This window comes from Sminthopsis crassicaudata, chromosome 2, assembly GCF_048593235.1.
Source record: "Sminthopsis crassicaudata isolate SCR6 chromosome 2, ASM4859323v1, whole genome shotgun sequence".
NCBI lineage: Eukaryota > Metazoa > Chordata > Mammalia > Dasyuromorphia > Dasyuridae > Sminthopsis > Sminthopsis crassicaudata.
This window is the reverse complement of record NC_133618.1, coordinates 550,780,904-550,807,632: the sequence shown is the minus strand read 5'-3', so window position 1 is coordinate 550,807,632 and position 26,729 is coordinate 550,780,904. Positions and strand designations below refer to the sequence as shown.

Genomic DNA, 26,729 nt, shown 5'->3' with positions numbered 1-26,729 from the left:
CACACATGAAAAATAAGATATTTTTGAAAACTGCATTCAAACTTTATCACAATAGGAAGTGGGATCTGTGAATGTAATAGAATTGTATTGGTCCCCAATCAAAGGCATGAAGAACTATTAGTATCTCACTAAAAGCCAGTTCCAAGATAGCAATTCTCAAGGATGATATGATAATGCACATATAGAGTATAAAAGCCAAATTCAGAAACAATTTTTTTTGGAAAGAGAATCAGTCACTTATTAGTAATTATATATTCTTGCACAACTTATGAATCTCAGAGAAAGAAACCCATAGTAGATCAGGGCATTCATAATGCAAAGCTGTTTAAAGGAAGACTAGGTGAAACTTTAAAATTGAGTCAATAGTAATTTATACTTGATGGCTACCAGTTGAAGCCAAAATAAGTTAAGTGAATCATTCACAGAGTTTTGAATCCTCCATTTTGTTATTTTTCAGAAAGATATTACATAATTTAAATATCAATATGCTTGAGTATATTTAATAATTTATCAAGTATTCATAATATTTATCTAAGGAGAATCTACAAAATTAGAGTGACCCAGTTTCTCACTTTGGTGAAGTCTCAAAGGCAGAGGGAATATAATTAATTCCATTAAATGAAAAATTATTGCTCAAGATTTTTAATGCATCGTTTCCATTACCTATCTACTATCACTAGACCTAAGACTGTGATTAAATATAAAAAATTGAAACTTTCATATCAAAGTGTGAATTCCCTCTTCCCCTCATATAATAGTTATATATCTGACCTCCAAACTTATTAGCTCTGGCACCAACACAGCAGTTTAAAGTCAGGGACGCGATCAAATCTAAACAGGGCTGAAAATATTTTTACTAGTATGGCTACAGAACAAAGTATCAGCAGAAAGCATTTTCTATAACATCTATAACATTCTATAACATATAAAAATGTTTATAAGTCTTTCCTCATATAGCATCAATATCTGTTGACATGATCTTTCCAGGGCCCACAATCAATATTTTATTGGCCCTTCTGTGATGCTATGGCTGAATCCAATAAAATCTTGCTCCTTTCATTATTCTACTGTCTTAACAAAAACTTTCTTATGGGAAATGAGTTCAAATCATATATATATGTACACATTGGGGCTGTAAGGATTGATTTCCATTTTGAAAGTGAAAGTCAATCAATAAGCATTTATTACATGCTTCTTATGTATCAGGCACAAGGTTAAGAGCTGTGGATACAATGAGACCCAAACACAATTCCTGTCTGCAGAGAACTCTTATTCTAATGGGAGAGATATGGAAATAACTAAATATATACAAGTTACATAGACAGTTGATGGTTATCTCAAAGGAAAGGCATTAATGAGCATTAAGGGATACTCATAGAAAGAAATTGCTGAAGTTAAAAATGAAAATAGGATCCTTGTTAGAAAAGTGAATAACAATGAATAAGGTATAGGGCCTGTCATATCTCAGTTTCCACATCTGGGAAAAGTTGGAAAGTACTTACTTGTTTGTAGAATACTTACTTGTCTGTAAAATATTAGGAGAGCCTTGGATGGAAGGAGCTGTGTAAGTGCAAATTATCATTATTATTATTTCCAATAAAAAAGAAGGTAACATTACACCACCCACCCTTTGATAGGAAGAGTTCCCACATTTTAAGCTACAGTCACTTAAAATGGCTCTCTTCCTTAAGTCTTCACCTGTATAATCTTCATCATCTTCTGTGGCCTCCACTTGTTTATGAAAAAAAGCAGCTTTGGATGGTTCAAGCTCTGGTGTTGAAATCTCCAGCATCCTTGATCGAGATTGATGAGAGCTAAATGTATTGTAAGGGTGCTCAGCTGTCCCGTATAAAATAAGGCTCCATTCTTTCAATTTCCCTGAAAAAGAGAAGAAAAAAAAAAAAGTCATGTACATACAACCAGGAAGCATTCAGCGAACTTATGGCTGCAAACATTACTCATTTTCTTTAAATTGCAGCTTGCTTTCTAGCTGGTCACACAAGTCCTTCATAAGCCTTAAAGCATTAATAATAATAACAATAAAGGACAATGTAAATTGTTCTCCATTACCATTTTCTCTCAGAACAGTCAATATGAATAACAGCTCCTCAAATCTGAACCTACTGCATTGAAACTGCTATAAAGGCCAGGGCACTGAGCTTCTCAACAGATAGAAAAAGTTAAAAAAATATATGTGAAACAAAATAGTTTAAAAGTATGTGATTTTCTGAATGCCTTTTTGTGCATCTCAACACTGGCTATTAGTCATTTCCAAGAAATATAGGTTTGAAATAAGAACACATTAATGGGAGAAATGTTGCACACAAAAGCATTTTCAGCAGAATTAATTTCTACTCATTTGTCATGAATCTTCATTTGCTCTCTATTACTTAGGATCAAATTAAAGGTACATTTCAAAAGAGCTAAGAAAAAATCTCAATGTTTTAACTTTTGAATGATAAACTGTGATTAAGTTAGTAGTATAATAACTATGCAAAAAGAACCATGGGGTTTTATAAACTATAATTTGAGACAAATGCATTTCTATACTTTAGAAATGTTTCCCAAAACACTTGAGTAAAATAAGTTGGTCCTAAGACATCACTAAAATTAGATTCTTATTTTCAGCTATGGTTTCAGTGTGATAAACAAAGGAAACCTCCCCAGGGTTCAGGATTTAGTTCTGTGGTTCAAATATACACATTTTTTTTTTTTTGCAAGACTATTACCCAAAGTAGTACTATTGCCACAAAATAAACAAGACATTAAAAAGCATCAGCCCCAGGAGATTTTCTGATTTGATTCAATCTGAAAAGAAAAAAAAAAACAAACAAAAAACAAACCAACCTGTAAACTTTATGGAAGATTACAAAATAGAGAATAAAGATAAATGTTGGTAAAAACAAATTTTCTTGTGTTAAACAGGTAAAAAATTCTTTCAGGATAAGAAACAGCTATCACAGAAGCAAAATATGGAGTCGGGACACAGAGAAATATTGGGGTTAAATATAACAGAATTATAGTAATCTCTAAGGGAAATGATATTTATGGCCTACTTGGCATAGAGAAGGTAGAGGATGGTGAGAGAAAATTGTATGAAAGAAGCAGAAGGTTTTAAGTTGAAGAAATAATAGAAGAAGAAGGAATTCTGGGTTAGAGTTGGAATTTTTTTTTTTTTAATTGTGAGGAAGGTCAGAGATTGAAATTGGGGAAAAGAAATTTGGAAAATCTACAAATGAGAGAGCAGTATGTTTTGAAAAGAAAAAACAAGATAAGTAAGACAATTTTTTAAAGAGAAGGCAGAAGATAAGATAGGAAATTAGACAATGGAAAGGGAATGAAGATATTAAGTTAGAAACAACTCAGGAAGATAATGAAGCAAGAACATTGAAACTTCAAAATTGAATATTTTACAATTACTTATATAAGACAGTTTTTCCCCCCCGGAAAGCTACTAGGAAAAATGACAAAGAAATGAAGATCTTATTTAAGTAGTTACAGAGCACAGAAACTTTCATTAAATATATGATTTTTAAATTTTAGTCATGATCATGACTATCTATGCTAAAAGCATATGTAGATTTCTCTCCTAAAATAGTAGAGGGAGCTTGAAGAATGCCTTTCTTCTTAAGTTCTGGAAGAAAATTATTAAGGAGTAGGAATCTATTCTTTTTTTTTAAAAAGTTCAGTGTGAAAACCAATGTAGCATATGCTCTGGAACTACTATAATAAATCTTATTTACACTGACACATTGGGTCTTTGGGGGTACTTCCCCTCTCAGGATTCAAGGTTTGAAAGGTTAGGGATAATGTTCTAATACTGTAGCACATAAACCCACACTACTGTGCTTTTCAAAAATGATTATTTATTGATATTAATCAGCCAGTCTGACAATGTTTTAAAAGGGATGTTTACTAAGTTTGCATATAAAAAGATGTGGTACAATCCCTCTCTCTCAAAATAAGGATACAGTCTTCCACAAGTACATACAGAGTCCAAAAGAAAATAGGTCCAAACTTAGACTAAGATAGTAACTCACAACTCTAGGAGTTCTTTTGCTGGAAGTAGTTTTCTCCCCTTTATGGAACCCTCACAAGTTTCCTTAGCTCTGTTATTTAGCTTTCTGCTTAGCTTCTTATAGAGTGTTGAAAATACCTTTTCTCCATGTGTCTAGTTAATCTTAAGTTCTTGATGCAAACATAGCCATCATCTATTTCCAGTGAGAGTGTAGGATGCTCATATAAAGTCAAGTCTTCTGGACCTTTCAAAGTTGGCACATACTCTTCCTCTGGTTTGGGAGTGAGATTGGTGGAGACAAAGATTTTTCTCCCTTAAGTGATTTCATCTCAGGAGCTAGATGGCTAGAACAGATTTTACCACCGAGTTGGCCAGACTCTTGAACCCTAGGCACCAAAATTGTTTGCTTTTTTATTTAAAACTATCAGGGCAAAACTGAATCTTTTTAAAGTAATTCCAATAAACTTTCTGCATTTAATTTCAGTTTGGTTAATGGATTTCAGTCTTTCCAAATTAATTAATTTTGCCTTTAGTTGATTGTGTTTAATTGATAGATTCTGTTGAGGTATTCTTACCTGAGGGTATAACATCTTCTTAGTTACTTCAAGTGAAGTAAGAATGATTGGTTACATAAAGATTAGATTGGGACATAGAAGGGAATCTTGAACTGTATAAAGATATTGGAATAAAACAAAGAGGAAAAAGGAACTACTGAATGACCAGGGCTAAGGAACATATGAAGCTCTTTTTGAAAGGAGCCTGACCTTCTGAGATAAAACCAGCTGCTTACCTTCCACAGAAAACGGAGGTAGCTTCACAAGTGCTATCAAGGGAATAATAATGCACAAAAGTTGGTGGAAAAGAGAATAGTGGTTGTTGAGGATTCCTTGTTGAGGGGTGGTGAGCAGTTGTTTGTTAACTTGATCACAATAATAAAGAAGTCTATTGTTTTTCTGAGGCATGTATACAAGACATAGCAGATAACTTCCCAAAGACTGTAAAAATCAATGACTCTTATTGACTTCTAGTAATTAATATGCATACAATAATAATTTAGAAAGTAAGAAGAAGTTGAGAAAGCATTGCCAACGAGGATAATAATTTGGACAAGAAACTAAAGCTACAAGGGGGACGGGTGTTATTTTCATCACTGCTGCTGATTGGAACAAAGCAGTCAGAAGAGAAAGATAGACTGGGAAATGGACAATTGATTAAGAAAATGCTGTTTGAGAATAGGATTTAGATTTTAATACTATTTCTGTTCCTAAAATGTAGGAATGACAGGATTCCTAACCAATGATGGACTATTCCTAATGAGAGCTGATAATGTAGTGTCCCAGAGTCTTGTAAATTTAAGCAAAAGGATTTTAAGCTGAAAAGAAAAGGAAAGGGATAACATGCCCTATCTATAAATACAAAATAAATAAAATGCCAAATAGAACAATTATAATAGCTAATATTTATATAATGTTGTAATATAATAATGTAATATTAACAAATAATTACTAATATGTTTATATAAATATGTTGACCCCATTCAATCCAGAAGTAGATTATACGATTATCTTTAATTAAAGGTGAGGATATTGAGTGACTTGCCTGGGATCACAATAGTAAATGTTTGAGGCTGAATTAAATTCAGGTCTTGACCAGCACAATCTTGTGCTATTCCACCTGGCTTCTTTTAATAATTGCAGTGAAAGAAGATCAGTAAAGATATCTAGAAAGCCATAGGAGAGAAAATCCAAGAGGGGATAGCAATGAAAGCTATGAGATGAAACGGTTATGTACAAATGTGTAAGTATCAAACAAGATGAACTAGAGGACCCAAATCAAAGAGGCAAATTTGACTTCACTTGTCTGAAAGACATGATTCAATGAGGTCAATAGCATTATTAAAAGGAAATATAGAAGGTAAAAGGGGAAGTGGAATAGCAATATACAGTTATCCCTTCCACATTGCAGGATTTAGGAGTGCAGCACTCTTTCAATATGGAAAACCCATATACAATATTTGTGGTTCTCCTTTGTACCAGAAAAGAAGTCTGAATTATTATGGTATTAAAAGATAAACTATATTGACATCATATATTATGTATATATTTTATGTGTTTCCGAGTTTCTAAACTTTTTCTGTCTGCTGGCCTTCATGTTTTGTCTGCAGCTTCTGCAAAATTCCCATTTAATTTCTTATGCCAACCTATGATATATGGAAACCACAATGGAGAAAGTCCCAATGCATAAGTGATAACTATATATTAAGAAAATGTACCAATGTGGAAAAATCCAGAAAACAGGTGGGTGAAGCATGGTGGAGACTTGAATAAATCTCAGTGGAAACAGAAGAGGTATTATCATTAAAATATATGACAGACCCCTAGACAGAAAAAAAAAAAAAGAAATAGAGGAGAAATTCAAGAAAAAAGATCACAAATATGATATGATGTAGAAGTAGTTAAATGTTTCAATTATCTGGACACCTATTAGATCATTTGCTCTGACAAAATCATAACATAATTCCTCAGCTTTCCTAAATTGTAATTTCATCCATCAAAAGGTCAATTAACCATCAATGGGAATGCATATTCTTGATTAGAATCTCACCAATAAGAAGGGATTAATTGCTGGGTAATAATGATAAGAATCTTGGGAGGTAGTTACCATATCTTAGAATTTGTGAAAGGGAAAAGGAAAACTGGTCATAAATCAAGCATACAGAGACATATACATATATATATTTGTGTGTGTGTTTGCAAATATACACATGTATATGTAAATATTTTACATATGCATATATGTATATTTATAGATACATCTCCTAGTTTTTATCAAAGCAGATTTAAAAGAGTTCAGAGCAAGCATACAAACAAAATCTATGGACCAGAATCTATATGGGAAAGTTAGCTCAAGAGGGATGGAAGATTTTTACAAAATTAAATTATGAAGACAGTTTTATAATCAATTCTGATGTTTACGAAAGAGGAATGATATCAAAAGAGACCAGTGTGAATGAATAGAAAACTCATTCAACTTTTAACTTTTAAAAACATGATTAGTAGAATGAAAGTAGAGATATGGAAAGGAGGATAAATACAAAATTATAGCATAGGATTAAAAAAATAACAATAGAAGTAGTAAAGTTCAGAATGATCCAAAATTAGTATAGAAAGGTAAGGACAACAAAATGTTTTTGTTTTGTTTTGTTTTTTTTTAATCTGTATGGAAAAGAAGGGTAGGATCAGAGAAAAGATAAGATTACAATTTGAGCATGAGGGAATAATAGTAACAATACAGAGAGAACATAGCTGCTGAATTTTAGTTTTGCTTCTGTTTTCTCTGCCAAGGAGAATGATCATTTTACTAGAAAAGAGAAAATAAAAATAGATAATATGGAGTTGACAGTCAAGCTAAATAAGGACATAATAAGCAAATACCTTGATAAATTCAATTAGGCCCTTGGCTACATACTATGACAGCAAATAATTTGGTTAATGTTATTGTTAAGGTTTTGTTTTAAGATTTTGAAAAATCATGGAGAGTAGGACTGAACTAGAGAAAGTAAATTCCCTAACATTAGAAAAGAGAAAGGGAATAGTATGCAAATCATAGTCTAGTGAGCATAATTTTAATTCCTAGCAGAATTCTAGAGCACATTAAAGGCAAACCTCATTCCATCTTCTAACAGGATTCTTAGATTTTAAATAAGCATTTGACCAAATTATTCATGATATTCTTATGTAGAGGAGAAATATTTAGAACAGATGATAGGTGGGTTCAGAACTAATAGAATGGTCTGATGAAAACAATAATCATTAATGGTTCAATGACACTACAAAATCATGTCTCCAGGCATTTATGATTGGTTCCATAGTATTTAACATGTTCACTGATGACTTAGATAAAGGCATAATCTACATCCTTATTAAGTTTGCAGAAAACACAGAGCTGGGAGGGATAGGTGACATATGACAGAATCATGATACAAAAAGACCTTCACAATTAAAACACTGGGCTGAATCAAATACAATGAAATTTAATAGGGATAAATGACGTCATACTTGTTTTGTTTAAAAAACAAACAACCAATCCTGAAAGTAAAATATATTGAAAACAAGATTTTATTGGACTGAAAATTCAATGTGACTTAACATATAATTTGGTAGCCAAAACATCTAATTGAATCTTAAGCTGCATTAAGGAGGCCATCATATCTAGGACAATGGAACTGTTACTACTATTCTTTGACATGGTTGAGAACACATCTAAAAGAACTAATTTATTTTGGGCTCTCCATTTTACGATATCCATTGATAAGCTAAAGAACACACAGATGACAATAGTAAGAACAAAGAATGAGAATAAAAAGCCATGAAGTCATACCTTAGGAAAATCAGTTTAGCTCAGAGAAAACTTAAAGAAGACATGATAATCTGAGTGGTTGTCCTCAAATCTGTGAAAGGTTGACATCTGGAAGAGACATTTGGTTAGTTCCTCTTGGACCCAAAAGGCAGATCCAGAAGTTTGGAATGGATGTTCCTTATGGGCAAGTTTATTTTTTATATAAAGAATAACTGCTTAATAATTAGAGCTACTCCAAAGTGAAATGGACTGGGAGGAGCCAAGATGGCAGAGTAAAGTCAGGGACTCACCTGAACTCTTCCCTAAATCCCTCCAATGTCTTTGATGACTTTAAACAAATTCTAGAGCAGTGGAACCCACAAAAAGATGTAGTGAAACAATTTTCTAGCACAATACAACTTAGAAGATTAGCAGGAAAGTCTGTTACATCAGGATGAGAGAGGGGCAAGTCCAGAAAAGCCATGTCAGTGCAGATTCAAACCCCGCAAACCATGAGTAAGCCTCAGAGCAACTGAATAATAATAAAGGTAGAAAAAAAGCACACTGAAGAAAATAATTACTTCAAAGTGAGACTCAGGCAAGTAGGAGCTAATTATTTTATGAGACATCAAGAAACAAAATCAAAAGAATGAAAAAATAGAAGAAAATGTGAAATATCTCACTAAAGAAACAACTGACCTGAGTGAGAAATGGATTCAGGAGAGATCATTTAAAAATTTATTAGATTACCTGAAAGTCATGATTAAAAAAAAAGCCTAGACATCATCTTTCAAGAAATTATCAAGGAAAACTACCGTGGTATTCTAGAACTAGGATAAAATAGAAATTGAAAGAATCACTGATTACCACCTGAAAGAAATAAAGAAAACTCCTAGGATTATTATAGCTAAATTCTAGACCTCTCAGATCAAAGAGAAAATACTGCAAGCTGCCAAACAGAAACAATCAAATATCATGGAGCCTTAGGATAACACAAAATTTAGTAGTTTCTACAGTAAAGAATCAGAGGACTTGGAATATGATATTCTAGAGGGCAAAGGAGCTAGGATTAGATCCAGGAATCACTTACCAAGCAGCATATATATTATGAATATAATGGGGGTGGGGGTGGGAGGAGGAATGGACATTTTATAAAACAATGAACTTTCAAACTGAAAAAGACCAGACTGAATAGAAATTTTGACTTTCAAATACAAGATATACAAGAAATATAAAAAAACAAATAGAAAAGAAAAAGCATAAGGGAGTCAAGGTTAAACTGCTTATATTCCTACATGGTAAAATTTATATTTATAATTCTTAAAACCTTTCTCATTATTAGGATATTATTAGGGCAGAAAGAGTATAGAAAGCAAAGGTTTAAGTTGAATGTGATGGTATGATCTGAAAAATAAAATTAAGGGATGGGGAAGAGAATGCACAGGGAGAAGGAGAAAGGGATAGATAGAATGGGATAATTTATCTGACATAAAAGATGCTTAAAAGAGATTTTACAACAGAAGTGAAAATGAGGGAATAGGTGAAAGGGCCACATTAATCTCATCATAATTGGCTCAAAGAGGGATTAATATACATACTCAGTTGGGTATAGAAATTTATTTTAACATATAGGAAAGCAGGAAGGGAAGGGGAATAAGAGAAGATTTGTGGGGGGAGCTGATGGGAGGAGCATTTTGGGGAGGTAAAAGAAGCAAAACACTTTTGAAAATGGGCAGAGTAAAAGGAGAAAGTAGGATAAGTGGGAAAAATAGGATGAAGGGAAACATATAGTTGTTGATCATTTCTGTAAAATGATTAGTAGGATACACTCAGAAAAACATTGAAAGACTTTTTGAACCAATGCAAATGTAATGAGCAGAACCAGGGGAATATTATACACCATAACAGCAATATTGTATGATCTATTATGAATAACTTAGCTATTTTCAACGCACAATAATCAAAGCAGCTCTGTAGAACAGGATAAAAGGCACTGTTTCTCTTTAGAGAAAGAACTGGTAGAACCTAGAAGCAAATCAAAAATATTTTTTATTTATTTTTCTTGTTTGTTTGTTTGTTTGTTTGTCTGTGTTTTCTTTCACAGAATGACTTACATGGAAATGTGTTTTGCATTACCACACATATATAACATCCCAAATTGCTTGCCTTCTCAATGAAAGGGGTAGGGGCGGGAGGAAAAGAATCTGAATCTCAAAATTTGAGAAAAAAAATTAAAAGTGAAATGGACCATCTAAGGAAATAGTGGATTCCCTTTCCCTGGAAAATTTCAAAGACTGAATTGCCATTTGTCAGATATGTGGTTGATTGGAATTCTTATTTAGGTATGCCCTAATAATAGCTGGATTTTGAAGTCTCTTCTATCAGTCAATCAATAAACACCTATTACTATATGTGCAGCACCTTTGGGATACAAAAAAAGAGGGAAAAGACAGTCCCTGCCCTCAAGGTATTTATAGTTTAATAGGGGAGACAACATGTAAATATATCGAAAGCAAGCCTAATACTTGCTCTGAGATTCCCTGAGATAATTACCTGTTTTTATAAGCTTCCTCAAAAATGACCCTCTACCTTTAGGTTGAGTTCTACTAGTAGCAAATATTAAGAAAATAGAAAAATTTAGGCTGAATGCCTTCTTTGGACAATTTATTTCTTTCCTCTTAAACTGCTGTCAATGGTATTTATTTCATCTCTATTCAGAAAATTCATTTGTGTTTGTCTTGTTAATTAGATGAGAACAAGTAAGATTATTATCTATGGTCATACAACTAGTATCAGAGATGGGATTTAAACAGACCTTTTGCCTAGGTCTTTTTGCCTTAAGAGTTCAACACTATTCATTACACCAGATTGCCCTTTGATTGAACCTGATGCATTATTTTTCATATCCCCAATTTCCTAACTAGTCAAAATAGATGGTTTTATAGAATATGAAAATGAAATGGCCCTTAGTGATTATCTAGTCTAAACCTTAAGGGAAAAAAAAAATGAATAAACTAAAATCCAAAGAGGAAAATGAATTGCTTAAAGTCACAAGGTAATAATTTAGCAGAATTGGAATTTGAACTCAATTTTTCTAACTCCAAAGCCAATGATGTTTTTCTACTCTGCTCCAAAATAATTTTGTTGCCACTTCTCCCAAATTGTTGCACATGTGCATAAAAGCACAATAACCATTTTTTGGGTCAACATAAAAACAAATCAGAGAACATGGACTGATAAAGGGAGTTATATTTGCTAAGCCTCATTAAAAGCCCATTATCTTTTCTCAAAATTGGGACTGGGTTGGATAATCCATGGTATATTTTTGCTATATTTAAGGACTTTTAACTTGGTAAACTAAAAGCTTTATGCTTTTACAAATACAATCAATCCCTAAATCCTCTATACTACAGTTACACAAACAAGAAAGAAAGAACACTGATATATTAAAGGTACTGATATTCAAAATCTCATTCTGACAGCTTTCAACAAAATGAAATTTTCATAGGTTCCAACAGGATTAGATAGAAAAAACTAAGATCTTTTCTATTTCTACATTCTTTAATTTCTAAATAAGAAAATAAAAGACTTAGTTCACCCTACTCTTTTTTTCCTACTTTATGCTTTATCATTCTGGGCCTCACTTTCTCCATCTGTAAAATGAAAGATAAATTCTTTTGTCTCTAAGGCTCTTTCTAGCTTTAAATTTTATGATTTTATTAGGATAATGGTAGGTACCCAACAGATCTCTTCCCCAAAGCTTCACCATTTCATGTCTTTGTTTCACTTGTTATTTCTTGTGCCTAAAAGATGTTCTTCATCTTTTCCTACTAAAGTCTTACATATTTTAAAGTCCAGGTTAAAAAATCAACCCCTTTATGAAATTTTTCCTTATTTCCCCCAGCCAGAATTAATTTCTTTCTTCTCTGTGAATTCTCATGGCACTTTCAATTATGTATCTTATTCTATTTTATACCATAGTTATTTTCTTCTTCTTCCCCTCTCCCCACCCTTGGCCCTAGTCACTAGACTATAACAATCTTGAGAGCAGGGGAAATGTCTTATTTATCATTGTTCCTTAGGACTTAAAGAAGGTTATAACATAAGTAGGCTTTGAATATATTTTTGTTGAATTTAAACAAAATCACCCTTCTAGAATTTTCTCTTCTTCTTTTCATTTCCTACTTTGAGGGTGGGAAATGAACATCAAAGAAATGTTTAGAAACAAGCAGCATAATAGGGGAAGTAAAAGTAAAAGCTTGGTCTATATGCCCAATGGATAATCAGCTTCTGTATTACAATTCCTTTGGTCATATAAAGAAATCAAGAAAGGTGTCAAGAAAAGGATTTAAGAATCCCATATTCCATTTTAATTTGTGTGAAAATTCAATTCAACAAATACTTATTGAAAAAGCAGGCTAGAGAAAAAGTCAGTAAAATCATAGGTTTTTTGTTTTTTGTTTTTTTCCTATGCAGTGAATTTTACTGTCCCTAAAACTATATCCATTCATTTGGTAGTTGGAGACACTGGCAATCTTTTAAAAATGTAAATTCTATCCTAAAGTTTAACTTTAAGATACTCTTCCATTTATATCCACACTATAAAACTGTTCAGTCTCTTAGATATTTTTTAACTGGTCCTATGATTATTTTTCTTTCAAGGAATTTCTGGTGAAGAAACTCCCTTAACCAATGTACATGAGCATCTGCTTTGTAACTTAGATTTTTATCAAGTTTCCTGGAGCACTGAAAGCTTTAAGCTGCATAGACTCATACAGCCAATATGTGTCAAAAGTGAAAACTTGAATCTTGGACTTCAGGAGTATGAGATCAGTTCTCTCTCCTTTATACCAAGTTATTTTTTTGGTGGCAGGCATCAAAAAATTACCTTGCATTTATTTTGTACATGTTTGTTTACATATATACATGTATGTCTTATATACAAACTTGAAGTCAGAAACTAATTTTTTTTTACTTGTACTTAGTATATAGTATGTACTTAATACTTGCTTGTTGATTGATTAGAGCTGAAATTTAGGCTGAACAAAAATTCATAAAGAATTCATAAAGAGATATACAAATTAAAACAACCTAAATTCCAGCTCATACCCATCAGATTAGTAAAGATGACAAAAGAAAAAACTGCTAAATATTGGAGGGGATGCAGGAAAATAGGTATACTTATGCATGTTTGGTAGAACTGTTTTGGAAACCAATTTGGACTAATCTTCCAAATCTCTAAATTAAGCATATCTTTTGACCCAATAATACCACTACTAAAAGAAATCAAAGAGGAAAAGTATCCACATGCATAAAAATATTTATAACTGGAAACTAAGAAGCTGTCAACCTTTTAGGGAATGGCTGAACAAATTGTGATATATATATATAAGAGAATAAATTGTGCCATAAAAAGTGACAAACGGGCACAGTTTTACAAACTGGGAAGATCTCTTTAAAAGGTTATAGAGTGACCTAAACCAGGAGATTAATTTAAGTAATAACAACATTCTAAAGAGAAAATAACTTTGAAAGTCTTTAGAATTCTGATCAATACAATGGCCCCTCCTGATTCCTGAGGATCAAAGCTGAATCTTGCTATGTCCTTCCAAAGACGTGATGGACATGAATGCAGAATGAAATACAATTTTTTTGGACGTGGTCAATATGGGAATTTGTTTCTTTTGCTAATAGATATTTGTTAAAAGGCTTTTCAATTATTCATTGGTGGTAGGGGAGAAAAAAGTAGGTGGAAGAAAAATAGTTATCAGAAAAAAAGGGAGTAAAAATATGAGGGAAATAGATGGGATTGATTGTTTCTGATTTTTATTCTGTTTCAATAAGGTTCAACAATCATTTGCTAATTATCTATTATACATAAAACACTGGACTTAGTATTGATGATACAAAGATAAAAATGATACCATCCTTGCCCTCAAGGAGCTTAAAATCTAAAAAATGGAGATATGACATGTACACAAATAAGAATAATGGGTGTAAAAGAGAGATCTATGGTGGTTTAGGAAAATCTGAGGAGAAATATTAGTTTATGCTTGGGGAGTCAAGAAAAGCTTTGTAGTAGGAGGTGGCAAATGAATTGCACCTTGAAAGGACAGGACTTCAATAGGCAAATAGAATGAATTTATTCCAAGCATGAGGGTGGGGACAGCTTGTGAAAATGCATGAAAGCTTAATTCCAGAAAGAGCCAAAAAATTATATAAGAAGTTTTCTCTTCTAATTCAACACAGTCCTATAACAGGGATCATAAAGATGGTGCTTTAAACAGGATCCAATATATTTATCATCCTCTTGGTTTTCATTCAAAACCTTACCCAAATCTTGAATTTTCCCTCACTCTTAACTTCATTCTGCTTTAATCTTTGTAATTTATTTTAAAGGTCACTAAACCTCAGAGTTGGAAAGTATTTCTGAAGTCATTTAAATCCCACCCTGGACTGAAATATGAAATCCCTTCTATAGCAATCTTGACAAAAGGGGAGTTGATCACATTGTATTCATTCCTTGTTCCCTAAATCTTGCATGATCTTGGCTAAAAGTAATGAAGTTTTGACCTGAGTTTGCCCATTTCAATCCCCAGCTTCCGCTCAGGTTTGTATGGAAGTGAAAACTGAAGATGGAAGTCAAATAGAGCCAGCTGGTGGTGTCAGGTTTACTGTGCTAAATTCCTAAGAAAACCAAGATTTGTGGGAACTTCTTAAAGTGGTTTACTTGGCTCTGATACCAGAAAAACAGATAAGCAGACACACAAAAGAAACAGAAAAGTTAATCCAATCTGCCATCTATCATTTAGCCAAACAGCTTTAAAGCCAGGTGGCTATTAGTTGTTTTTTTTTTAATTTGTTTTGATTGGGGAAAAAAATTAGTGTTTACAAAAAAATAAATAAATAAATAAGAAGCAGAAAAATTTATTGGCTATGTTAAGAACCTAGTTCTCAAACACATTTTTCCCCCAGTTGAAACAAAGTTCAGATTGGTCTCTTCTGCTATCACCTGGAATTTCTTCATTTTTAAGTTCTTGGATTCTCTAGAGGTCAGGTAGAGTTTATGCTTTTCCACAATGAACCTGGAGCAAGTCTCTATATTAGAATATGCAGGATTGGATTTTCCCAAATGGGCACTTCTTAGGAGGGAAGAAGGAAGGAGTGGTGTTGCTTCTATGCCTTGTGTCTTTGGTGACCTATCATCTTGAGACCTTAATATTTTGGGGGAAATTACAGTCCTGTTCCACTGAAGTGAGGAGGACTTGAGTTCAACTCTAGCCTCCGACATGTAACATACTAGCTGTGTGACTCTCAGCAAGTCATTTAACCCTAATTGCCTTAACAAGAAAAAAGAAATTCAGGGGTGTAAGGAAAGGATTTAAGATGACTATTCTCTCTGAAGCAACATGGAATTATGGATAGGGCAATAGGACTTGGAGTTAAAAAGAACTGTATCCTGAATACATTCTAGTCACTTCACCTCTCTGTGCCTCAGTTTCCTCATCCATAAAATGAGGGGATTAGATTCTCTAGTTTTACATCAGTGATCCTATAAAGTAAGGAGCCGCTGAGGTCTAGATGAACTTCCTGGAGTATTATCTATAAAAACAAATATATCTCACGGGTCCTTTTTGTTTTCCCTCCTAGAATCTGGTACTAGAGAAAAAGTGAGTGGAACATGTTGGGTGGGCCAGGCTGGTTCTCAATATTTGGACTCATAAATCAATCAGTAAAAAGGCAAGACAGGACGTTAGAAAGATGAGACCTACAATATCAGCTGAATGTAAGCATCTTAAAGGCAAGGACTGATGTGGCTGACGTATTAACAGTATTTAGGCACCTGTGCTTTAGGAGAGGCACCAAATGTTGGAGTTTGGTCTTGTGAAGAATTCACAATGGCCATTTTCTTTGGTAAAAAGTAGGTTTATTTAGAAGAGGTTACAGATAAAATGATGGGATACAATAAACACCAAGAATGGTAAATATGAAATAGAGTGGGAGTGCATATAAAAGACAAGTTCTTTCATGGATTTCACAATTATCCAGGAGAAAGAGCTTGGGAAATGCTCTTAGCTGGCAGGCTAAATATTGAAAGGGACTTAGCATCCTAAAAGAACCAAAAGGAGGAGAAATGAGGTTGAGAAGCACAATGGAGTTAGGAGAGACACCAGGTGGCATGGGGGAGGCTAAGGGGAGTGAGACAGTTCTTACAGACTGATCCAAAGGAGGGCAATAAACATGGCATAAGCTCTAAGTAGATTGATAGGGAAAATTTAACCTCAGGCACATGATTGGGATTTCTGACAGGACATGGCAAGGTGAGGCTGCCCAAGACTCCCACAGAGGGTGAGCCTCAGAGGCTAAACATAACTTGGATTTCAGACTCGATGACCTCCACAGAGGGTGGGTGCAGAGCTAAACTGATCTCTATAAGAGCCTTTTCCCTGCTTGCCCCAGAAAACAATTCCATCAATGCTCTAATTTCTCTCTGCCTGTCATACCTACTATTCAGGAATCTGGACTACGGGAATTTTTTTTTTTGTTTGTTTTATTGGAGAGGAGAGGTCTTTGTATTTCCAGTGCTTCTCATAGCATCAAATAGATTTTTGGGGGACAAAAGGAATATAGTCTTGGGCCTCAAGGAGCTTGCCTTCTGTATGAAGAATATAAAAATATGGGGCAGTGTGGGCCTGGGGAAGAATAGGGAACTATAAGCAATGGCAGAGCATAAACTCATGCTAATTTCTTGGTAGATGACAGCTAGATATAGCAAATTACATAACCTTTCACTCATATACTGATCAATCAGGATAGCTCAGCAACTATCCCTACTCCCCCTATCCTCCCTAACACAAAGCTCTCCAAAGGATTAACTCTCCATATCTTGTTGGGGGTAATGAGAGACAGGAAGGGAAGCTGTTCTCTGAATTAAACTGAAAAATAAAGATGAAAATAAGATCAGGCCTATCTCCTTTAACTTCATATTATGATTAGGTATACCTGTTACTATATGATTTTTAAAAAACACTTTTCATCTATCCCCCTAATATTCTGTCCTACACTTAGCAGCAGCAAAGAGCTATCCACTAGCTTTGAGGAGGGGAAGAAATCATGAGGTTTTTTTCATTGAACTCAGGAAGAGAGAAATTCAGGCAAAAGAAATAGAAATTGAAGATAAGGGATATGGCAAATGGATGAGGGAAACCCCTAAATCCCTTGGGAAATTAGAAGATCTGGCCTGAGGACAAGAAAGTACAATAAGTATGAGTCCCCACCCGGATAGAAACCAAATGTTTAGGATTACACTGAAGCAATCCTGATTTGAAGAAATAGTATATGTTTAACAAGACTTTCTGAAAGGAATACCTCCTTTTCAGATTACTGTGATAAAGGGGGTGGGGCAATATCCAGCAAAAGAAGACAGTTTTTATCAGTAAGAGGAAAAAAGTAAATTCTTACTTTTAAAAGAAAATAACAGAAAACTTTTAAAAAATATCATAAATTGCCTATGACAGTTAATCTGTTACTCTGTGAATTCAAATATGTAAAAACAAATCCCCCTGGAGCCATGAAAGAAAAATGTATTATATCTATTACATAAAGAGGATTTGGAAAGTGAGCTCCATATGTTTTTCCACTTAAATGATAGTGCCTAAAATTGCAGTTTTCACCAAGAGAAAAAAGGGTGAGATGGATGTTTCTTTCCTGAAATATGGTAAGTGAGTCTGGACTCATAACTAAGTAGTGAAGGTGAATGATTTGCATTTATGAGCCAAACAATCACAGAGATTTTTCAGATCCTACAGAAAGAAAAGGCAATCAGTAGATTATAAATCCTTTAAAGGTAAGGACTGTTTCCTTTTTTGTTTTTGTGGCCCAGGACTTAACAAGTTGTCTTACATAGAATAAGTACTTGATAAATGTTCACTGAATCCAAATGAATGAGTCAACATCATCTATACCATGCAAAGAAGGACATACAATCCCTTCTCTTAAGAAATATGATATATACCAAGTCCTAATTGAATGGTATGGATAATTTCTCCAAAAACTTGAAGGAGGTAATGACCGCCAAACCCATAAATAGCAAAGAAAAAAAAAAAAAAGAGAGAGAGAGAGACACACACACACAGACATAAAGCACAAGCAATTTTGTTCTAGACTAGGACCCTCCCTAACTCTCTAGATCATATCCTTAAGCTTAATTTCTGACTTTTAAACAGCCCTCTTCACTCATGGCCAGATGCTTAATCTTTTTGATTAGTCCATGAGTCGTTTCTGGACAATAAAGGGCTTTGGTGACTATGATAACCCCTTTTTGAATTCTTTACATTCCAAATTACTCTCCCAGAGCAAGATACTTAATCACTATGTAAATGCAAGTTATTACTATTGTGTCAACAAGCATTTATTAAGCACTCCTATGTGCTAGGCACTATGCTAAGCACTAGGGATATAAAGTAAAGCTCAGAATCTAGCTAGGTGACACAAAAACAACTAGGCTCAAACAAGTTACAAAAATGGAGATAATTTCAGAGGTCAGTCATTGGCATGGGGTTGGGTAATTAGGAAAGACTTGACACATTCCTTAGGGTTTTAGCTGGGACTGAAGGGAGCTAGGAGGCAGAGAAAAGGCAGGAGACATTTCCAGGAATGGGAAGCAACTAATAAAAATGCAGGGAGTTGAGAGAGGGAATGTTTAGTGGGAGGAACTGAAAGGAGGCCAGAACCACTGGCTCAACATGGAGAGGAGCAAATTGCAAAAAAGACTGGAAAAGGAGGAGGGGGTCAGCTTATGAAGACCATTAAAAGCTAAACAGGGCACTCAGACTTGATTATGGATATAATAGAAAAGAGCATTACAGGAGTTTATTAAACTTTAAGAAAGTCATCTTTAAAGCTGACTGGAGGATATAATGGAGGTGGAAAAGAGACTGAACACTGGGAAGAACAGCCAGAAAGGTATTACAGTAGTTTAGGGGTAAGCTGATGAGGAGATGCAACAGTGTGGGGGTGAGTATCAGTGACCAAGAAGCAAACATAAGACATATGGCAAAGATAGAAAAAACTTGGCAACATTTTGGATGTGGGATGTGAGAAAGAATTAGGAGTTGAGGAATACACCTAGACTTTGAATCTTGGAAGATGATGGTGACCTTCACAATAACGGGAAAGTTAGGATGAAGGAAGGATTGGGTGGAAAGATGATTAATTCAGATTTGGACCTGCTGAAATTAACACATATTTGGGATGTGTTTTAGATGACCAAAAGCAGTTGGAAATGTGAGACAGGAGAAATGTTAGGGCTGGAGAAATAGATCCTATCATCTGCATAGAGATGATAATTGAATTCATGGGAGCTGATGAGATAGATGCTCAAACAAAATTAAAGGGGGGAAGAGGAGGCCACAGAGCATTGAAGGAACACTTTAGTAGGTGAGACCTGGATAATGATTCAGATTATGGATGGATGAAAAGTTAAGGTTTTAGCCAGAGATGACACAGCTATTATTACTAAGTATCAGAAGTGAAATTAGAACCTAGGATTACCTAGTTTTGAGGTTGTTTGCCATGATTAGTTGTAAATATGATTGTATATTCAGCATGTCTCTGAGCAAGAACTTAGTTCTTTCCTTGGCTCAAGAACTGAAGAGGAAAATATATAATAACAGAACCACAGATCTAGAGGTAGGAGGGACCTCAAAGTTATTCTCTTCCATCTCCTTCATCTTAGAGATGAAGAAGCTGAGTAGAGAAGTTAAGGGACTTATGCAAACTAATGAAATAATAATCAGAAATGGTATTTGAACCAAGTCAGCTTCTGCCAACTAGAGCTTGTGATCTTTCCTTTGGAAGCAGCAAGGTGACTCACTGAACAGAATTTCAGGTCTAGAGTCAGGAAGACCTGAGTTCAAATCCAGTTCCACTTACTAGCTATGTGACTATGATCAAGTCAAATAACCTGTTTACCTGTTTCCTCACTTGTAAAATGGGGATAATAATAGTATAAACCTCCCAAAGTTGTTGTGAGGATCAAATGAGATATTATCTGAAATTCAATACAGTATCTGGCAAATAGTAAGTGCCAAATAAATGTTAATTATTTTGCATGATGCAAAAAAAAAAAATCTAATAATTTAAAACCAAACTCAATTTGTGATAAGATTGAATACGAATCGCAATATCATGAAACTTGCTTCATTACATAATAATTTATCCAGTATTAACTAGACTTTTAAGATAATTACAAAATTTGTTTTGAAATAATAACATAAGTAATGAAGTTATGCTGATTTGAAGAAAACAAAAGTGACAAAGATATTAAAGCTTTTTCCCCAAAGCAAAGAAGACTGTTAGTTTTAAGAGATAGAGCTTAGACCTATGATTTTATTGGTAGAAAAATTTTCAGCTAAGGAAATATCCTCTACCAATATGGCACCTTTTTTTGTAACTTAAAATTTTAGGGAGTTCTTGGGAGCACTGAGAGATTGTATGACTTTCCCAGAGTCACATGCTCAGTGTGAGGCAGAGGCAGGATGTGAACCCTGGTTTTCCTGGCTCTTGCCTCTAATCCACTGAGCCATGTTGCTCTCATGGGTTTAGTTTATAGTTCTGAGAATCATTGAAAAAAAAACATGGCAAAGAATTACATTTTTACTGCTCTCTGAGTATATGACCTTCATATTTTGTATGCTTTCTTTGACAGGTTGGGCCTATCAACCCAGCACAAAGGGAAACAGACACCTGGCAATTAGGCTGTTAATCTGAGCAGGGTAGACCACCTGATTGAAGCTGTGGGACAAGTTGCCATTAACAGCCACTTACCAAATACTAGGGGCACAGCAAAAGGCCATTATGCTGTCCAAAGTATTCATGATACAGGATTACACTAAAAATAATTAACATGGTGGGCACATCTATACCTCATTTTAATTACACAGCAATCATAGTCATATCTATAATCCTAACACCTATAGCTGAAAGGAACCTTACAGGTCATCTACTTTAATCTATTTTGCACTAAAGGAATTCCTAACCATGTTCCTAACCAATTCAGTCCTTGTTATATGACAGTAATAATAATAAAAAACAATAATAGCACTTACACATTATTTTAAGGATTGAAAAATGCTTTATAGTTATTTCATTTTATCCCCATAAAAGCCCTGTGAGATATTTGCTGTTATTATTTCCTTTTTACACATGAGGAAACTGAACCAAACAGGTGACATGACTTGCCCACAGTTGCATTGTTAGTATGTATCTTAGTAGGATTTGAACTCAGATCTTCCTGAAGCTTAGTGAGATCTAGTTACTTCTCAGTATCAGTGATCGAGAGGACCTTAGCATCCTGTTTTTCAAGATAGCAAATTCTGCCACTGTATCAATAGCGCTAACAAAATCCAAGCACCAGAAACTATCATTCATTGTTTTGAATTCTATCATCTGAAGATACAGAATAGGCCTATTTTCTTTTTCCATACAGTAACCCTTCAAATATTTGAAGGCTACCTCCAATATTTTTCTTCACAATTTAAAAAACATTTATTAAGTGCTTTCAATGGTCGAAGTACCAGAGTACTTTGTACAATCAAGACAAGTAATAGCCTTTGTCTTCAGAAAACATATTCTATTGGGGAACATCATAGATTGTCAAAATGCAAGAGAACACTGAAGTTTAGGGTGTGGGATGGGGATAAAAGAAAGTTTTCATAAAGAATCAGAGAATCTCAGGATTTTACAATTAGGAAGGATTTTGGCGACCATCCAACCAAATATATACATGAAGGAATCTTCATTATAATATGTTGAATGAATATTTCTGCATTGAAGAGTTCTTTCTGACTCCTGTATAATTTCATTATCTTCTCAAAATAGAATCCTGAAAGCAATGGAGACTAATAAAATCCTCACAACTTATTAAAAAAAAAAGTACAAAAATGCTAATGGCTTTTCTTTTTTCCTAATCCTTTCCTTTTTTTCTTTCTTTCTTCCCTTTCTTCTTGCATTTCTTTCTTTTCTTATTTCCCTTTCATTTTCTCCTCCTTTTCCTTTAATTCATTTCCTTATTTTGCTTTTTTTTCCTTCAATTAAAAAATGTTATTGATAGTTCATGTTTTCATATAATTTACATTTCCTAATGTACCACTCTGGAAGAGGATACTCTTCCAGAAAAATATAGCAAAACCTTTTAAAAAGAGGAAAAATTAACCTAGCTCAGTAAAAACAAAATATTGAAAAATTCTTGACATCTGTATTATTCCATTATCATAGTCCCCACTTCAATAAGTAAGGGAGGGAATGTATCTTATCATTTCTTTGTTATTTTAACTTCACAGCACTGAGATTTAATGGTTTTGTGTCTTCAATTTGCAAAGTTGCTATAGTTGTGCATCTTGTTTTCCAGTTTTTGCTGGCTTTACTTTGAATTAGCTCTCTTCCTTTCCTTCAAGAGTTTTATGGCTGTATTTTGTTTCTGGCTGTATTCTTACTAGCCAGGTATCAGACTAGTCATTGATGCTTGGTTAGATATTTGAATGGTCATCACTCTTGACAGATAAGATCTATGACCATCTCTTCTCTGGAGAATGGAAGGAGTTTGGAATGCTGCCTAGATTTTTACCAGACCTCTGTGTGTGTGTGTGTGTGTGTGTGTGTGTGTGTGTGTCTGTCTCTCTCTGTCTCTCTCTGTCTCTCTCTCTGTCTCTCTCTCTGTCTCTCTCTCTCTGTCTCTCTGTCTCTCTCTCTGTCTCTCTCTCTCTGTCTCTCTGTCTCTCTCTCTCTCTCTCTCTCTCTCTCTCTCTCTCTCTCTCTCTCTCTCTCTCTCTCTTCTCTTTCTGCCAAGTTGCTGTCTCTTACCTTTTAGGGTATGAATATGGATAATCATTCAGATTCTGATTCATTGGAAAATTTGTTAATTTATTTATTTTCTTGCAAATTGACTTCTGGCCACAAAAGCAAGAAAAGGGATTAAATATCTGACGCCAACTTTCGCACCTAGCAGTAGCTCTTTGCAGGAAGCCTGGCATTGAGTATGACATTAGTAACTAGACTACAATCCAATTAAAAATTGTTCTACGTGCCAACTTCTGTTCTAGTGCTACAGGTTATGCCATTTTACTATTCTGGACTTCTGAAAGTTCATTTAATTTAAATTAAATTAATGTTAATTTAAAACAGCTAGTTTATTCAAATTATTGTCACCTAGAGAGTCCACTGGCTATTAAAAGCACTATGTCCAAAATTTCTCATGCACAACTATTTCTGTTTTAATGCCTCAGATTCCAATATCCTCTCAGTCACCCAAACTCATAATTCTGGAATCATTTTGAATTCTTCTTTCTCACTCATACCTATTCCCTCATAAAATTAGTGTCCTATTGTTTTTCATCTCTCTCAAATCAAGCACTTCTACCCCATTCCTTTTTGGCCATTCTCCTTTTTTATCCACTATTGCAATGGGTTGGAGTTAGCATGGTAGAAAATAGGAGGAATACAGCCAACTTCTCTAACATATCTCCACAAAGATCTAAAAAACACATAAAATCAAGTCCTAATAGTGAAATCCAAAATAGAATTACAGTATCTTTTTTTTTCTAGCCCAGCCTGGCTTAAAGAAGGTTTGTAGATACTGGGGACAGGGTCAGACCAGGAGGATGCTGAGTAGAGTATTCCATAACCCAGGAATTAAAAGAGGACAAGGGCAAGACAAGGGCAAGACAAGGTCTCAGACCCATAACAGGACAGAGTGATCTTATATTGGGGTACTAATTAGAACAGGTGCCAGTTGGAAGCTCTGTCACTTGCTATTCAGTTCTGGGTCATAAGCAAGAGGATGGCATTCCAGTGTAGGGAGTTATAGCCCCTCAGCTGTGTGTGGGGGAACAAATTCAGAAGCAAGCAATAGTTGTATGGTTCTGATCCCATTAAAAAGGAGGGTCTGAGCTTCAGCCCTCAGCCCAGTCTGAAAGCTAGAGTGGAATAACCAGGGTAAGAATCCCAGACCAAAGAAGAGCCTGCAATTCTATATAACCCTGAAACCTGCAGAGCTTCTCAGTTTCATGATTGTAGCTGAGCCCAGCAATAATCCACTGGAATGTCCAACCAAGGACAAGCCCACTTGTGCTGAGCAGACCCAAAATCAGATCAGGAACTTGCTAAATTCAAACCAGGAGGGCAAGCAATTGGACTTTATACTATCTTGGAAGCACTGAAAGCTTGCAAATACACAACTTGAGTTATTTCTGAGATCTCAAATAACATAATAACAAAGTCTAAAATGAAGAAGAAAATGGGTACAATGAACTAGTAAAAAACAGTCCCACCACACACACACACACACACACAAAAACAACCTATTATGGTCATAGAAATGCACAAAACACAAACTTAGAAAAGACTGACTCCAAAATATCTACTTGCAGAACCTCAAAGTAAAATGAAGCTTGGTCACAGATCGAACAAGAAGAATTTTAAAAAAGAAAGAGAGAGATTTAGACTATTGTAATGGTTTCCTAAGTGATCTTTATGGTTTTGTTTTGTTGCTTAACAGTTATGTAACTGTTTCATTCACTTAAGCTATCTACATCTCTCAAAATGGGAAAAATAATTCTTGTATGCATTGACTTTATGAGATGTCATGAAGGATGTTATAAGCTTGTGTAAACTTTAAGGAACTCTATGAAAATGTGAGTTAAGGGGGAGCAAGATGGCACAGTGGATAGAGAACTGTCCCAGAAGTCAGGAGGACCTGAATTCAAAATCAGCCTCAGATACTTAATACTTCCTAGCTGTGTGACCCTGGGCAAGTCACTTAACTCCAATTGCCTCAGGGAGGGAAAAGTGTGACAAACTACAGGATTCATTGGTATCTCCATATGAAATCTAGAGAAAGACTTGAGCATGGTGAGTGAAAGAGGATTTAAAAGAAGACACAAGAGAAGTCAAATAGGATGAGAAGGCACACATGACTTGTGAAATGCATTAGTGATGGGAGACCCATGTTGACAGGTTCTCCTGTAATATTAAAATATAATTTGAACTATCATTATCCTGGGAAATAAATCAATTCAGATGATATATGTGAAAAAACTTTAGTTCCAAAAAGCCCAAAGCAAATTAAAACTACATGAGTAAAATGAGGTACATGCAGATGGATAATAAGCCTCCCTGTAATGCTCTTTTTCTACTCCCCTCTTTACTTCGGCAGGGATGCTCAAACAGTCTGTTTAGTTACTCTCTCCAGCATGTCTCCCAGGGTAGCTACATCTTCCAAGCTAAATGAAAAGGCTTCAATGCCTCTTCTTGTCTGTGATCAGAAGTAGGAACTGCAAATAGACCATATAAGAGTGCATCCATATAACAGCAGTATCTAATCAAAGAGTGCATTTAAATCACCAATGGTAGAAAGATTCCAACTGGATCAATGGTGAGCTAATCTCTTCTTAATTTATAATGAACAGAGGGAACAAGAGGCTGATTGCAATGGCTGAGAAGATGGAAACAGAGAAAGGTTAATCATCTCTGAGAAATCTGTAGTCATCATGACGAGAAAGAATTTATTGTGATACAATGATGATATAACACTAGCCTCACTTGTTATTTTTAGCAAAAGGTATAGGAAACAACAAGTCCTCTACAGGTTTATGTCTTCCTGAGAATACTCTATGGACACAACAAAGAAAAATTTTTGACAATGCTGAAGGACATCCTAAGAAAATGTCATCAATTTATAGAATTTCAAAGCTAGAGGGAACAATGAGAAAATGTTTAATTCAGTTCTCTGACACAGCCATATAACAATGATGATGGTCTTTTATGTTAAAGATTTATAAGGTTAGAAACTATATGAAGTCTTGTTTTTTATTTTTTAATCAATTTTCATGATAGGAAATACCCTTCATGTTTAATAACTTTTATCTTATCTAAATTTATTGAATGTTTTTTTTTCTCTGATGCATGAAGACTATAGACAGAGTGTATAGTGGATAGAGAGATGGATTTAGCATTAGAGTAAGGCCTATATTTAATTCTATCTCAGGTATTTATATGATCAGTTTATTTCCCTGAACCTCAGTCAATTTTCTAAGACTAAATTTTATATGAGTTACAATCTACATTGGGGGAAGGAAGTGCTAGCAAAGTTAATTCCAGGTTCTTGATTTGATCAGAATATTTTACCACATAATTATTAACTATCCTTGAGGTAGCTAGTTGGTGCAAAAAATAGGAGCTCTGGACATGAAATCAGAAAGAACTGAGTACAAATCTAATGTGTGACTCTGGACAAGTTATTTAATCTTGAACTATCTTAATTCTTCACTTCTAAAATAGACATAATAGCATCTACTTTACAAGATTGGTTATTGTA

General features: G+C 34.4%; 1 protein-coding gene across 2 annotated transcripts in view; it reads right to left on the bottom strand.

Annotated features, from left to right (window-relative positions):
* The window catches only part of PCSK6 (proprotein convertase subtilisin/kexin type 6), a 240,175-nt gene that overhangs the window by 43,082 nt on the left and 170,364 nt on the right, over positions 1–26,729 (bottom strand). Inside the window, exons 14-15 of one of the 2 annotated variants that reach the window (XM_074294997.1) lie at positions 1,699–1,878; positions 1,522–1,560 (exon numbers count right to left, since the gene is read on the bottom strand). In XM_074294997.1, the coding sequence (XP_074151098.1) occupies positions 1,522–1,560; positions 1,699–1,878 (219 nt within the window). The remainder of the gene's footprint in view (positions 1–1,521; positions 1,561–1,698; positions 1,879–26,729) is intronic. The other variant, XM_074294998.1, reaches the window with a different exon arrangement.